The sequence below is a fragment of the Rhodamnia argentea genome, chromosome 8 (genome assembly GCF_020921035.1).
Source record: "Rhodamnia argentea isolate NSW1041297 chromosome 8, ASM2092103v1, whole genome shotgun sequence".
NCBI lineage: Eukaryota > Viridiplantae > Streptophyta > Magnoliopsida > Myrtales > Myrtaceae > Rhodamnia > Rhodamnia argentea.
This window is the reverse complement of record NC_063157.1, coordinates 24,239,433-24,253,034: the sequence shown is the minus strand read 5'-3', so window position 1 is coordinate 24,253,034 and position 13,602 is coordinate 24,239,433. Positions and strand designations below refer to the sequence as shown.

The following is a 13,602-nucleotide window of genomic DNA, read 5'->3' as shown; positions in this document are numbered from 1 at the left end:
TCCTATTCCATCCCAATTCAAATTCAGATCATCAAAAATTGTAATGCTAATTAATTGAAGATAAAGGATAGTTTTTTTTTTCTTTTTTGGTGTGTGTAGTCTCGTTCGTGGGGTGAAGCATTAATCATTACCCGTTCAATTGAAGCAGCCGAAAAGTCCAAGTTCAACATTGGCAGTGGCAGAGTAAGGGTGTGTGAAGTAGCAATCACGGTCAAGGTCAACGCATGTCACGGGTGCTGAATTCATACGCCAATTCTTCTCCGGTATACTTTTAGCGAAAATGGTGATATAATAGTTAAGATGTCGAATCACCGGCAGTCCCTCGGGGTTATAGAGCCGGCGCCGCCGCGATATTGAGCTGGATACATCGATTGGCGGGGGCCGCACATGGCTTCGAGAGTTGTGATGATATCACCGAAGACCTCGTCTTCATTCACAGGATCTCAAGTTCCTGAATCGATGGAAAGAAATTCGAATTGAAATTGCTCGGTTCGAAAGTTATGTCCATCTTAATATCTCTTTTTTTTTTTTGGAAAAAAATTGCGATAATAAGGCATGAAAAATTAGAATGACCTTCTTTATTCTTGCCTAAATTGCTGTCTGCTATGTTAAGCGCAATATAATAGTCGAGGCGAAATTGTCTAATCTGTCTTAAGTTTCAATCTACATATGTTAATGCAGTCCAACTTTTTTTAATTTTGTCAACTTAATGAAAAAACGAGTCGAGGAATCGGCCTTCTACACACGTCGAATGCTCGTGAGCCCCACGTCATCCGAACCATCGGGGTCACACGGATTTCATGCGAGGTCTGGGCTATTCAATTGGCCGAGACGGAGCGGGCCTACGGGCGACGACGATGCATGCGAGAAGTTTTTCCTACCACCGCATTGCCGTCGCCGCGGGGTTTCGAGCCTTATCCAAAGCCGCGCTGACTTGGCGCATTAAATGGGCAGGCCAACATGCACAGAATTAGGTCTCATGTGGCCATTTCTCTATCATCCACATGCAATTTAGGTCTCATGTGCAACACGATGCTTGAAAATTTTGTTTAGAGTTAGTAGTAAAACTATAGATTAACAACTATTATCCACTACAACATTTTATTTGCTTTGAAAAAGTTCATAACAGACCTATAACAATGTAAAGTGCGACGATCTTTAACAACATTAAAAACATGTTCAAACGACGACACATTGCTTGGGACTTGGCAGCATGGACCCCAAGGAGTCGGCCACTTTTAGGTTTCTGTCTGTTTAGATCAAAGAGTCAAATCCAAATTGAGTGGTTTGCCCACAAGTTGGGTAGTGGCGAAACAAAGATGGAGAGAGGAAGTCAGCCAAAACGTCATTGTCAATCTCAAAGATTGATTTCAATTTCCAACCCTTGTTACAGCCGTGGCTATTGACTTCAAAGTGGGGGAGTGATGTACTTTTTGAAACAACATGAATCTTTGTTTGGAGATGAGTCCGGCAATGCTTGCCCTCGTTTGTTTGAGCAATGCTAAACCTTTCAGTTGATGCAATATGGACTTACGACGTATGTTGAGGAGCAGTGCGTGGTAAACTTGTTGCGATTCTGCGAATGTCTTAGAGTGCATTTGTTTGAGTGAAAATCATCAACATCAACATCACCTTTATTCCAAATTAGTTGGGTTCGGCGATCGATGAATCCAAAAATAAATAAAATAAAAGCAAGACCGATTAAGGGAAAAAAATAATTATATATATAGGGAAAAATGATTAAAAAGGACAGTATGAAATATAACAATTCTACCCCTTCACAATGCTAATAGTTTTCCTCCATTTTAAGACAAATCGTACGTCAATCTATTTCTCACTTCATTAAATTTTGTTTTACTACTTTCCCCTAGGTAGGTTTTGGTCGATCTCTTCCTTTCTGCATGCCATGCTCTTAGTAACAAATTTCTATGCTTACTGGAGTATCTAGGGATCTTCGAAGAATATACCCAAACCATCTCAATCTATGTTCTCTCATTTTTCTACCATCGGTATTACTCCAACTTTTCGTTGAATATCTTCATTTCTTATCTTATCCATCTTTGTATGACCACATATCCACGTTAACATTCTCATTTCCGCTACTCCCATTTTATGTTTATGTTGCCTCTATCTTGGCCAACATTCAGCTCTGCATAGCATTGCAAGCCTTATTGCTGTTCTATAAAATTTTCCTTTTAGCCTAAGAGGGATTTAGCGATCACACAAAAACCTTGATGCAATGCGCCATTTCATCCAACTTGCTCTGATTCTATGGCTTACATCCTCATCAATCTCTCCCCTCTTTTGTAGTATTGATTCTAGATATTTAAAAGCATCTTTCTTGAGTACCTCATGCCCGAGCATATTCACGGATTCTTGATCTCCTCCTCTTGCCATGTTGAACCCACACTTCATATATCCGATCTTACTTCGACTTAACATAAATCCTTTAAACTCTAACGTGCTTCTCCATAATTCTAATTTAGCGCTAATCCTAGCCCTAGTCTTATCAATAAGCACAATATCATCTGCAAATAGCATATACCACGGCACCTCATCTTGGATATCTTTTGTTAGCTCATCCATAACTAAAACAAAAAGATAAGGACTCAAAGCAAAACCTTGGTGTAAGCTATTGTAATTGGAAAATAACTTGATGTGCCATTACAAGCCTTTACACATGTAGTAACACCATCATACATATCATTGATTACCTCTACATACTTTGAAGGTATTTTTTCCTTCTCAAGAACCCACCACGTAACCTTTCTTAAAATCCTATCAAACGCCTTCTCGAGATCAATAAACACCATATGTAGGTCCTTCTTCTTTCCTCGATATCTTTCCATCAACTGTCGTATTAAAAACATTTGTTTGAGTGAAAATGTTTTCTAGAAATTGGTTTTCCTCACTTTCACCCGTTTGGTTCGTCGAAAAGATGGAACACTTTTCAGTCAATGAAAAACTCATGCATAAAATTGAAAAAAAGTGAATTTGTCAATCTGAAGATGTGAAAACAGTTTCCAGAATTACTCATCTAAATTTTTTATATAATATTTTAATTTTTTTTTATATTTAACTTTTTTATTTTATATTTTATTTTGCTTTTTTTTTTTTCCTTCAGCCGCTAGTTACCACATGAGATCGAGCCTCCCCAGATTCCAATGATGCTCAAGCTTTCCTGATGCTAGCGAGCGTCGAGCTCACCCGTCACCTTCGCCGGTCGGTTGCAATGGAGGACGTGCCCTAGAGGAGGAAGGAAAAAGAAACAAACAAAACGAAAAAATAAAAAATAAGAAACACAAAATATAAAAATAGAATATAAATCTACAAATAAAACATACTTTAAAATTCAAATTTTCTATTGGCCTAAGATAAAGTTACGAGATTGAAATCATTTTCCAAATAAGAAATAAATATAAAAAATATTTTTGGTCAGATATCACTAAATAAAGGAAAACAATTTGTTTCCCGAAAAATCATTTTCGGAAAATCATTTTCTTTTTTCATGGAGTTTTCCGTGAAATAAATGTATCCTTTTTCGGAGTTCTTGCAGATTGACACAATGCAAACACGACGTAGATCTTTCAAAGAACAAAGCTTTTTTTTTCGAATAAGCCAATTTGCTTGAGACCCTTTTGATCCATTGTTTTTCCTATTCAAAGGTCCACCCTTTTCTCTGTGTTACATCTTATATACAAATACTGTTTATCAAGAATACGCAAGAAAATTCTCCAATTCCTCTCTTCCGCTTGATCATTCTCAACTAATTGAAAGATTAAGAAGTTAATTACATGCTGCATCAAATGTCAATGCGGGATGAATATCTCGAAGAGTGTCACTAGTCGTTATCATGATAACCCAATGTATAATTTGAAGGAAGCTTCGTCGAAGTCAGCCCGGTAATCAGCGGAAACACATTGCGGCATGGAACGACCGAGTTTTGTCGTTAGCAGGCCAACTTTGACTTGATACCTGTGGTCTCCACCAACCTTTGGCAAAAGTCAGCATCGTAGCACTGAACACTTTGATTAAGCGAAGCTTGTTATCGGCTGACCCAAAAAAATAAAGGAGTGTTCAAACAGCTATATGATCAATCGTTTCAAAGGGTGTTATGTTCCTTCTCGGGTTACTAGACCTTTAGGTAGCAATCCGTTTGACGAATGCCGTATCGTTGTCGTCACCGCGGTTGCTCTCGTTGGATTTACCTACTCATGGTATAATAGGAGTGATCGCATGTTTCCACTGCATGATCCTGCGCAAGGCACGGGTAATGCCTAAAATGCCGAGATGCTTGCATCATATTAATCTCGGACAGCGATGGTGTATCTGCACATGGAGATAAAGAGATGGCGAACACAGAAGCGGTCACATGGCCAGCAGTAGCATACTCTCTGTTGGCAACAAAAAATAACGGCTGAAGATATTTCATTGCGGGAGAAATTCCGACGAAACACTTTTGAATAGAGAACTCGCTCCGTTAAAATGCTTTTCGTAACACATTCGTTCCAAGAGGAAAAATGGATTTGATAGGGCACATTGGAGCCCTCGACGTGCAAAGAAATGGTGATTAGACTCCAGAAGATTACAGACTTCAAGTCCTCTTAGTAAGACCAAATCAGATAAAAAACAAGTTCGATCTTCGATTGTCTGACAATTTTCTTCAATTTGAACAATATGAGCACCGGCAGTTCGACGGTTCAACAGCAGTTTGAGATGGCGATGCAGCAATGTGATTAACCGCATGTAGCCTAATCGTCCCAAGTAGATAAGCCCCCCATACCAATTTCATCTGTTGATGTCTCTAGTTGAGAAGGATCAAAGGACCTCTTCTTTGGTTTCTTCTTCTTAGTAGGGATGCAAGCCAAGCCACCCAGCATGTCCCCATCGACATCCTTGCCAATTCCACCCCTTTCTCCATCTCCTTTGGGATTATCTGCGGCTTCCTCAGCTTGGAAAAGCTCCATAAATGAGGCCTCTGTGTCGTCAATAACATCAAGTTTGCTGGTTTTCGTTCTCTTGGTCTTTTTCCTCTCTTTCTGCTCTGGTGCAGCGTCATTATTGTCATGGACTGGAACTTCTTTTCTCGGCAAATCATACTTGCTTTTCTGCTTCTTGCGCTTCTGTCCTTGCGTTGAAGGTTCACCGTCTTGGCTATAAATGCCCATGGTCACGTTATGCTTGGGTTTCTTGTCGCTTCGCTCTTCCTCTTTGATTTCTTTACCACCAGCGACGGGAGGAAATTCATCAACAACATTGACATCAAGATTCTCGATTTTGGTGTTCTTATTGATGGGTTTTGCATTGAATATCTGCAATCTCGGTAGAGCTTTCCTGATCTGCAGTTTAGATGTTAAAGATATTCGTCTGACAGTAGGTAAGGACTGGACAAACATTAAAAGAAGGGGAATTTCAAAATTAGGTAGTGACCTTGTTCGTCGATTTCTCATTCTCAGCAATAGGATTTCCTAGTAAGTTGAGGTTTCTAAGGTTAACAAGCGATTTCAGCACCTGCAGTTTCTAGAATTAGAAGAGATGCAGGGTAGTTCTGTCCCAAGAACAGTGAAAATGCAGCCAGAAATCCCTCACCTTCACATGCAACCAGCTCATGATCAAGTTATTTCCCAAATCCAAGTTCCGAAGTTTAACATTCTGAGCAAGTTCACTTGGCAGAGCCTGAGCTTTGACCGCGACAGAAGAAGAGAGGAGAACAAGTTAGGAACACAAGGGTCCACTGGACTTGGGAGAGAAACATATAGTGCAAAGACGACTCGCTGACAATAACAAGAACATTAAAGCAATCAGCTAAATTTTATAGATGGCCTCAATTCAAACAAGCGAACCATAAAAGTAATCGTACCGTAATCTGATTGTGAGCAAGTCTAAGTTCTTTCAGTTCAATGCAGGACTTGAGTGATTTATCAATAGCTTGGAGTTGGCAATGTGAGAGAGAGAGCTGATAGCCAAAAAAGAGAGAGCACATGAAATGGATACATCTAGGTGAAATATGTTCCAATAATTATTGCAATCAAATACATACCTTTGTAAGTGACTTCAACTTCATTAAGGACTTGCCAATTTCTTCTATAGGATTCCTAGAAAGAACTACAGAGAAGAGAAAAGGTGAACAAAAGTACTCTAAGTTTACTGTAGAAGCATCTTAGTAGTAACTCTTATACTGAGAATTTGAAGATCAAAATGGATCAACAGAAGACATAGTCCATAACTTATGTGTTGCCATATCTCTACAAAATTCCACTGTAAGTAACTAATGGCTGAAAATGTTGAAGGTTTACCACATATGCAGACATAGTCAAATATGGAAGATATCTCAGAAAGACATTTATGAAGAAAAAGATAGAATAAATATAATGGCATGCATGCCATAAAGTACACCATACATTTGCAACATTCACCTAGTCGAATGCAAACCTTAAAGATCTTGCACCTGTTTTCTTCTGGCTAAGACAGGACAATGGCGAGGCTTACTGTCTGGCACCTATAAATCGAAGGCATCACCTAAGTGAAGTTCAATGTAATTCCTTTTATCCATCTTTCTTGATGGTCAAGAGTCGAGACCTCACTTTAACCCGGCAGTGCAGTTATGGACTGTAATTACAACTGCTTTTCCTGTTTTCCAGTTAAAATTGTTCTCCACATCCTATTGAACCCTCTCCCTCCTCCTCTCTCAAACAAATACCGAAGACTACATGTGACAAACATTACAGCGCTTATAGAAGGAAAAGGATAATATACACAAGCACTATGGATAAGAATTTGACATGCTGATGACATCTGAAAGAAGAACTTAGATGTCATACCGAGAGTGTTCAGTTCTATCAATTGGTCAAGTGTGCATATGGCAACAATCTCGTTGTCTGTAAAACAAAGAAAGGAGAATTTGAGTAGGTACAATTATTCAGCCTCTCGTTTCCTAGAAGTTTTCCAATATAACTCACCGTTTAAAATTAATGCACGTAGACTCATAAGCGACCTAACCTCATCCATGGACCTAAGCTTGTTTTTCCCAGCATTTAGCACCTGTTCAAAAAAATGGAAGAAAGTAATTTTCCATCTGTAACTTGCATCAAGCTTCATAAGAGAATATCAGAAACATAGAAAATTGACGAAGTCCATTTCCAATTACAATGAAGCAGAAGAATATATGTGGCCAAGCCTTTGTCTAGCCGTAACACCTTTGCACCCGCTATGACACTTCCAAGTGTTGTAACGGGTACGAGGTTTTTGTGTTCAGCTACCTCACTGTAAGTTGCGTTGTGAAAAGTTAATATACTACTTACCTTACCAAAAAAAAAAAAAAAAGAATATATGTGGCCAAAAGTCTCCCCATTCAAAAAGTAAAGGTTCCTGCAAGATTCTCTGCTGAAAAAAGCTTAACGCTCTAACACAATGCAACGCAACCACAACTCCACATATCAGACACTCCCTACATATCGAAGTTCAAATGTTTAGATACACAAGGATGCATTGCATCTGTTTGTATCCTTCTTAAGCTTCTTTTACCATCTGCTAAGAGGTGTCAAAATGATTGCCAGATCCATCGATGAGAGGACGGCTGAGCATCTTACCCAAGAAAAAGCAACCCATTTCTTTTGACAGATTATAGAAACTGGGGCCACTCGAATGCAGATCACAAAGTGACAGCTACAGGCCAATTAGCCACCGAATTTCTCAGAGCTATGCCATAAAATTCAGCTAACATACAGATACCCACAATCTTAGCTTCTGCAGCTACTGACTCCTTTCAAAGGCAGACTGCCCCAGCAAATTAGGTCCAGCCTTGCGAAGAGCACACTCAAGGTAACAGAAGTTATAGGGGCAAACAAGCTGCACAGGACTAGCCATCCCAACTCACTTTCAACCTCCACTTGAATTATACTCATAACCTTGAGGATGAGGCAATGAGGAAGGTTCCCAAGAATGAGGTAATGACTTTCCCTCATTAAACAAATAACTTACAGAGAGCACTGAAAAGAAGTCCAACGACAGTCAGCAACTTACAGTGAGCTTGGAGAGCCCTTCGATTCCTTTCAAGCTCCGCAGCTTGTTTTGGACAACGGACAACCATTTCAAATTGACGCACGGCCTCAAATCCTGAAACCCACGTTCAGCAGTCATCAAGCTCAAGCTTAAGCTTAAGGCACTTAAACCTCCGTCTCGGCGGCATACGCTACCTCAAGCGAAGTGAGATTGTTGAAGCCAACATCGAGCCTTTGCAGATTCTTGAAGTCCGCCAAACACGACACCTGGTGATGGCGACCGACACAGAGTACTGCTCATGAGAAACGAAAGCGAGAAAAAAGGGGAAAAATATTCTCCGAAGCCAGTCGGAAATGGGAACAGGGAGTGTTCTCCTACATCGGTGAGAGCTCTCTGATTGAGTGTCGCCGACGAGATGGAGTCTGCGTCCCGGGCGTTATTGTCTTTCAGCAACTGCTCAGAGCTCAAACGTCCCACCGGCATCGTCGACGTTCGAGGGAACGATTCTTTCTAGAACCCTAGCTATGACTGCTCCGGTCGAGCAAATAACCAGTGACGGACCGACCATGAACCTGAGCTCTCTTGAGCGAGAGACCAGAGGCAAATGCCGGCAAATTTTATTCGGGTCGGGTTGGGATCGAACCCGATATCCTCGAACTGGGCCGAATCGTCTTCCAATGGAAGCTCCGCTTAGGTAATGAATGGTTAAGATGTTACGACTAGCACACGAAGTTCATGCGGGCTGCCCGTGCAATCGGTTAACGATGCGGAGTAACTACAAAGCTCTGTCGTAACCAGAGTACCTACCATGAATCCAACCGAGCCCAGAGGGAAATGCCGGCAAGGTTCATCGGTCGGGTCGAGTTTGGATTGGACCCAATTTTACCCGAGCCAGACCGATTCATCGCTGTTATACCATGAAGTGTGTCGTCAGCGGTAATGAATGAGTAAGATGCTACGACAAGCACCCAAATGCCTCTTGATTCATTATAAGACTCGCCTAAGTTCCCCAGTTTCATGTTGACCTTAAAGCTCGTATACTCTAGCCGTGCAATCGGTTAACAAAGGCAAAGTAATGGCACAGCTATGTCGTAACCCGGAACGTTTTCGCTGCCTCAATTGCAGCTCGCTTAGCGAACCCAGTGAATCAAACCAATCACAATCGATTGCCTTAGCCAAACTCGAATGTTACTAGGCAAAGGTGTACAAGTCACAGAGCCAAAACAAACGGCCATTTGGGCCTCAAAGATTTGATAGCCACCTCCTCCTACTTGTCCGTCGACAAAATTCTTCTCATTTACCACATTCTTCTCATTTACCACGACATACCCGAATCACCTTGAGTGGACGATCTAGCATGCCCAAAGACCAGAGATAAATCATATTGCCTCACAGACCAAGAGATCATACACTAAAATCAGTGCCTAGCTGCTCAAGAATCAAAAGAGACATTTCAGCCATCCACTCGTAAGTCACTTCCGCCATTAGCCTTCTGTACGACAATCTAGCAGCCAAAAGGAGAAGCTGAATTCTTTGAAGCGAGGACCACCAACTTTTACCCGAGACACCAACACCATTTGAAGGATGGCATCTTTCCAACATCATAAGTTGCAAAATTTTCATGAGATGTACTTTTCCTGCTGCTCCTGAAGCAACTTTGCTGAAGACTTGGCATCACGGTACAGAGAAGTCACTTCCTCAAGGTCCGCCTGCACAGCACAAAGAAACGCCATCAGGATCAGGATTCCAAGATGGAGTAGCAAATTATGAGGCTTTGTAAAATCACGTCTATTCACCTTGCAAATGCCATCTCGCCCATTCATCTTGGCCACAACGCTGGCCGGTGATAACAGCTGTACTGCATGCCTACAGAAATACTCAATTTATATAAGAATCATGGAACACATGTATCCCTTCAACAAAAAATCAAACATTAAAATTAGACCTTAAGGACGTCAGTTGACCAATTTCTCCCAGATAGGCTAAACTTTCTTCGTCCACAACCAATTCCTCCACCTGAGCACGAATTGCTATAATCTGGCCAATCACAGGACATACACTTGCTTGAATACTTGGCTTTCCGAGCAATGGAAAAGAGAATACATGAAATATAAAAGTGGTAGTGTTTACCTGTATCATTTCAGCAGGACCATATATTTGTGTTCGAATAATCACCAAACGATCCAACAAGTCAACAGGAATGCCATGAGGACTAGTCATATCAGTCCCCCTGCCAAAATCATGCACAAGTTCCTGATTAATGAAGAGTTACAGACGTCCACAGACCTTCATGTTGCTCATGACTCAGAAGCTAAAATGCAAGAATTGTGTTTCCAAGCAACCAAAGTCACAGATTCTGGGAACATTACCTCCGGTCTTACATAAACTCGGAGGACAAAGACGTCAATGACGACAACAAACAAAAGAGCTTTTTCTCATTAAGTAAGATCAATTACTAGTCCTTCTATTTGCAAACATGTAATGTGATGATATATTATGTGATTCTAGCTGATATATATCTTCTAAAGCAGCAAAATAGGTTTTTATGTTTCCTCTGGAACCTCTTGTAAATTGACAACCCAATCATATATAAGATACATTATGTATAATCCAAATGCAGAGCCATCAAAAGGCTCATTAGTATTACCTAGTGTGCGCACACGCACACTGCCTTTCTCAAACTATTCATGATCAGTCAAAATTAGACATTTTCTCAAGGAAAAAAGCCATACCTAACATTACATATCCCTCTATTTGTGGCAAAGATCACTATTGGTGATAGTGAGCTTTCTAAAGCACGATTCAGGTATGAAAAGCACTCCATATCCAGCATATGTACCTGAATAAATGGAATTCAGTAAATTAGACCAGAGAAAGCAAAACCTAGACATGTCCATGATAGACAGAAGAAAGAGAAAGGACCTCATCAATAAATAGAACACCAGGAACGAGCTCAGCAATGCCTTCATCAATATAGCGGTTAACAACCTGCCATCAACAAAATTCCATCACATTAGACTTTTGAAAGGTCAATATTCGTCACGAATAGGAATTAATGATAGCATCCCTAGAAATAAGACAATATCTGGCCCATCTCACTCCAAAAGAATGTCAAAACTGTCATCTCACCCTAGTTGAGCCATACCTTATTTATTTCTTGCCTTAACTTGTCAGTTATCTCTGTCTTTCTAGGCTTCATCATCTGACCCATTAGAGATAATATGTCCTGTCCACCTTGAGGCCGTGCATTTGCAGCATCCAGATCATGTAATGTTACATCCTGGAGAATTAAATGTTAAGAAACACGTAAAGAATGCCAAACGGAACTTACATAAACAAATCCAGGTAGTTAGCCCGTATTGCAAGGTTTTATAAAACTCTGACAGCATATTTGCCTCCTTGGTCCAAGCTACCTTTACATGGTTTTATGGTTCTAATACCAGCACTGAACTCACTTGAAACTTCAGTGAAGAGTAAAAGAGCCATTTATAACAGCTACCAAGAGCTTTTGTTTTGTTTTGAAAGCCATCCGGTCACCACATGTGTAGCCCATAACAGTAAGATTTATATTGTTACATATAGCACAATCAACCAAATTCTTCAGATTGAGAGATGAATAACCTGAACTATCTCCTTCTTTTTATGAACCTCTCCTTTAGGAAGTGGGACATACTCTTCTGCTTCAAGGTCAAATTCTGTTGCAAAAGCATCACTTCTACCGACTCTTTTGACTGCTCCACTATTTGCTTCAATGTATATGACATCACCAACAGCAACCTGCAAGAATTTTTTTAAATCACAACAAGTTTGATCTCATCCTGGATTGTAGGTGATCCTTCAGCATTTGGACCCTTGAATGAGAATAGCGTAAATAAAAGCTCTAAAAGTCATGATATCAAAATGGATAAAAGGCATGCTGCATGCAAGTAGTAGCAAAGTAGAGAAAGAATGGAATAGCTTAATAAGGTCCTGATGAAAAAGTGCCTTGGATCGAAACAAAACTGCATGAGCCATAAAAACAGGTACGGAAAAGCCCACAATAAAAGCAAAGAAAAACGATTCCTCACTTTTTCCTTGATCAAAGCATCATATATGGTCGGGTCCAACTTTAGTTGCTTTGTTCCTTTGACAGTTTTTAATCCAATGATCACATGGCTAATGCTTTTGCCATAGCCACCAGTCACACTCTCAGTTTCTTCTGGAGAAAGTTCAGTAACCTAACAACAGCAGCAAACATCATGAGCTGAGTCCAATACGAAGACAAGAAACAGCCTGAAAAAAAAAAAAAAGTCGAGCCCCATAAGAAGCAACTTGCCTCTCCTTCATACACCTCTTTATTTTCCTTTATACGCAGTCCAATAGCCCGCCTAAAATTTTCCATCAAAACCTCAGTTTTCTTTACTTCTGAAGAGTACACCTCTGATCCGACCATGGGGCAGAATGGTACCTGCAAGCGTGCAACGAAAATTAAGTCGCCAGAAACAGAATGAACTATTGAAAATGTTTCACTCATATACCTCAGTATAAACGACATACAGAGCCCTCAAAAGAATATATCGCAAAAGTACCTTACTCCCAAGTTCTTGGGATATTCCAAGGGCCAAAGCTGTCTTCCCAGTACCAGGTGGACCGGCCAGAAGAAGCGCTCGACCAGCCATCCGTTTTTGTCGTATCATGTCGACCACGAGACCTGCAGCTTCCCTGGCCTCTGCCTGACCCACAAAGCCAGAGGCCAAAGGCATTGCCATTCCACTGGCCTGGTAAAAGACAGCAAGCAAAACAAAAAAAAACAAAAAAAAAATTAGAGAGAAATCACACCGAAAAACATCAACTTGTTAAGCACCTTATCAAGCTAAGAATAATGCTTTAGCATGTTGCTGCTACCAACCACCATCACCAATGGCCCCTAACCATTAGCAATGGCAATGACCCCATCCACGAGCTCGTAAAGGATCTTCAATTTGCGTAATTGCAACTATGTGGAGACGATGATGGATATCTCGCCACTCAAAATTCATAACAGCAAACATGCCTCCGGCAAACTTCAAAGTAGAGATGCGATTGCAAAGAAGGAAAACGAAAAGGAACAAAGAAAAGGGACAAGCTAAATGAAATGGCGACCGACACTCTCTAAAACCCTAAACCCTCCAATGGCAAGTCGATACTCGACGAGTGCCGAGAAATTAATCTCTTCACCTGCTGAGTGGTAGAGACAATTCAAGCGAAAAGGAGACATTTTTTTCGAGTATAAAGAGGCGAGTTCGAGCTTTACATCGAGGCCAAGGCCCTTGATGTGAGTGTGGGTGGCGATTCGCTGCTTCTTCGTCGTGGATTGAACCTCTTCAATCTTCATCTTCTCCATCTCTGCCTGCTTTTACTCTTCTCGTTTAGCTCCAGTGATTCCACGACGGAGAGAGCGAGTCGAGCGGAGTCGAAGACGGGCGGTTTCCAGAACAAACACCGACGTCGCGTCGTCGCAGAGCCGCTTCCGAAGCAGAGTCTGAACAGCTGAAGCCATTGTCAAGGGTTCACTTAAGGTCTTATAGTTTCAAAATTTTCAAGTACAGTAAATATTTTTTAATTTTCTCCTTTTTGGTCAAA

The 13,602-nt window shown here is 40.8% G+C and overlaps 2 protein-coding genes across 3 annotated transcripts; both read right to left on the bottom strand.

The window, feature by feature from the left end:
• Nucleotides 1-4,461: 4,461 nt before the first annotated feature.
• Nucleotides 4,462-8,615, bottom strand: LOC115735306 (protein phosphatase 1 regulatory subunit SDS22). 2 transcript variants are annotated; one of them, XM_030666498.2, is made up of 10 exons: nt 8,380-8,615; nt 8,196-8,267; nt 8,023-8,115; nt 6,960-7,041; nt 6,822-6,878; nt 6,041-6,105; nt 5,861-5,956; nt 5,590-5,676; nt 5,431-5,511; nt 4,462-5,339 (listed from the first exon to the last, which is right to left on the bottom strand). In XM_030666498.2, exons 1-10 carry the CDS (start codon nt 8,482-8,484, stop codon nt 4,752-4,754), a joined length of 1,326 nt encoding a protein of 441 aa, XP_030522358.1. In that variant the 5' UTR covers nt 8,485-8,615; the 3' UTR covers nt 4,462-4,751. The 2 variants fall into 2 exon arrangements, with proteins under 2 accessions (XP_030522358.1, XP_048140193.1); XM_048284236.1 differs by lacking the exon at nt 5,861-5,956.
• Nucleotides 8,616-9,315: 700 nt separating this feature from the next.
• Nucleotides 9,316-13,499, bottom strand: LOC115735305 (ruvB-like protein 1). Its single transcript, XM_030666497.2, has 12 exons — nt 13,274-13,499; nt 12,570-12,758; nt 12,317-12,448; nt 12,069-12,218; nt 11,623-11,778; nt 11,147-11,281; nt 10,924-10,989; nt 10,734-10,840; nt 10,132-10,231; nt 9,947-10,038; nt 9,798-9,867; nt 9,316-9,710 (listed from the first exon to the last, which is right to left on the bottom strand). Exons 1-12 carry the CDS (start codon nt 13,361-13,363, stop codon nt 9,621-9,623), a joined length of 1,377 nt encoding a protein of 458 aa, XP_030522357.1. The 5' UTR covers nt 13,364-13,499; the 3' UTR covers nt 9,316-9,620.
• Between the last annotated feature and the right edge of the window lie 103 nt (nt 13,500-13,602).

Excerpts from the sequence above, each read along its gene's own strand:
- LOC115735305 (XM_030666497.2), bottom strand. The coding sequence starts at position 13,363 with ATGGAGAAGATGAAGATTGAAGAGGTTCAATCCACGACGAAGAAGCAG. Across the intron at positions 10,039-10,131 it reads GTCCTGCTGAAATGATACAG|ATTATAGCAATTCGTGCTCA; the intron begins GTAAACACTACC and ends GTGATTGGCCAG. Across the intron at positions 9,711-9,797 it reads GGCGAGATGGCATTTGCAAG|GCGGACCTTGAGGAAGTGAC; the intron begins GTGAATAGACGT and ends TGTGCTGTGCAG.
- LOC115735306 (XM_030666498.2), bottom strand. The coding sequence starts at position 8,484 with ATGCCGGTGGGACGTTTGAGCTCTGAGCAGTTGCTGAAAGACAATAAC. Across the intron at positions 8,116-8,195 it reads ACAATCTCACTTCGCTTGAG|GATTTGAGGCCGTGCGTCAA; the intron begins GTAGCGTATGCC and ends CGTGGGTTTCAG. Across the intron at positions 5,340-5,430 it reads ATGAGAAATCGACGAACAAG|ATCAGGAAAGCTCTACCGAG; the intron begins GTCACTACCTAA and ends TCTAAACTGCAG.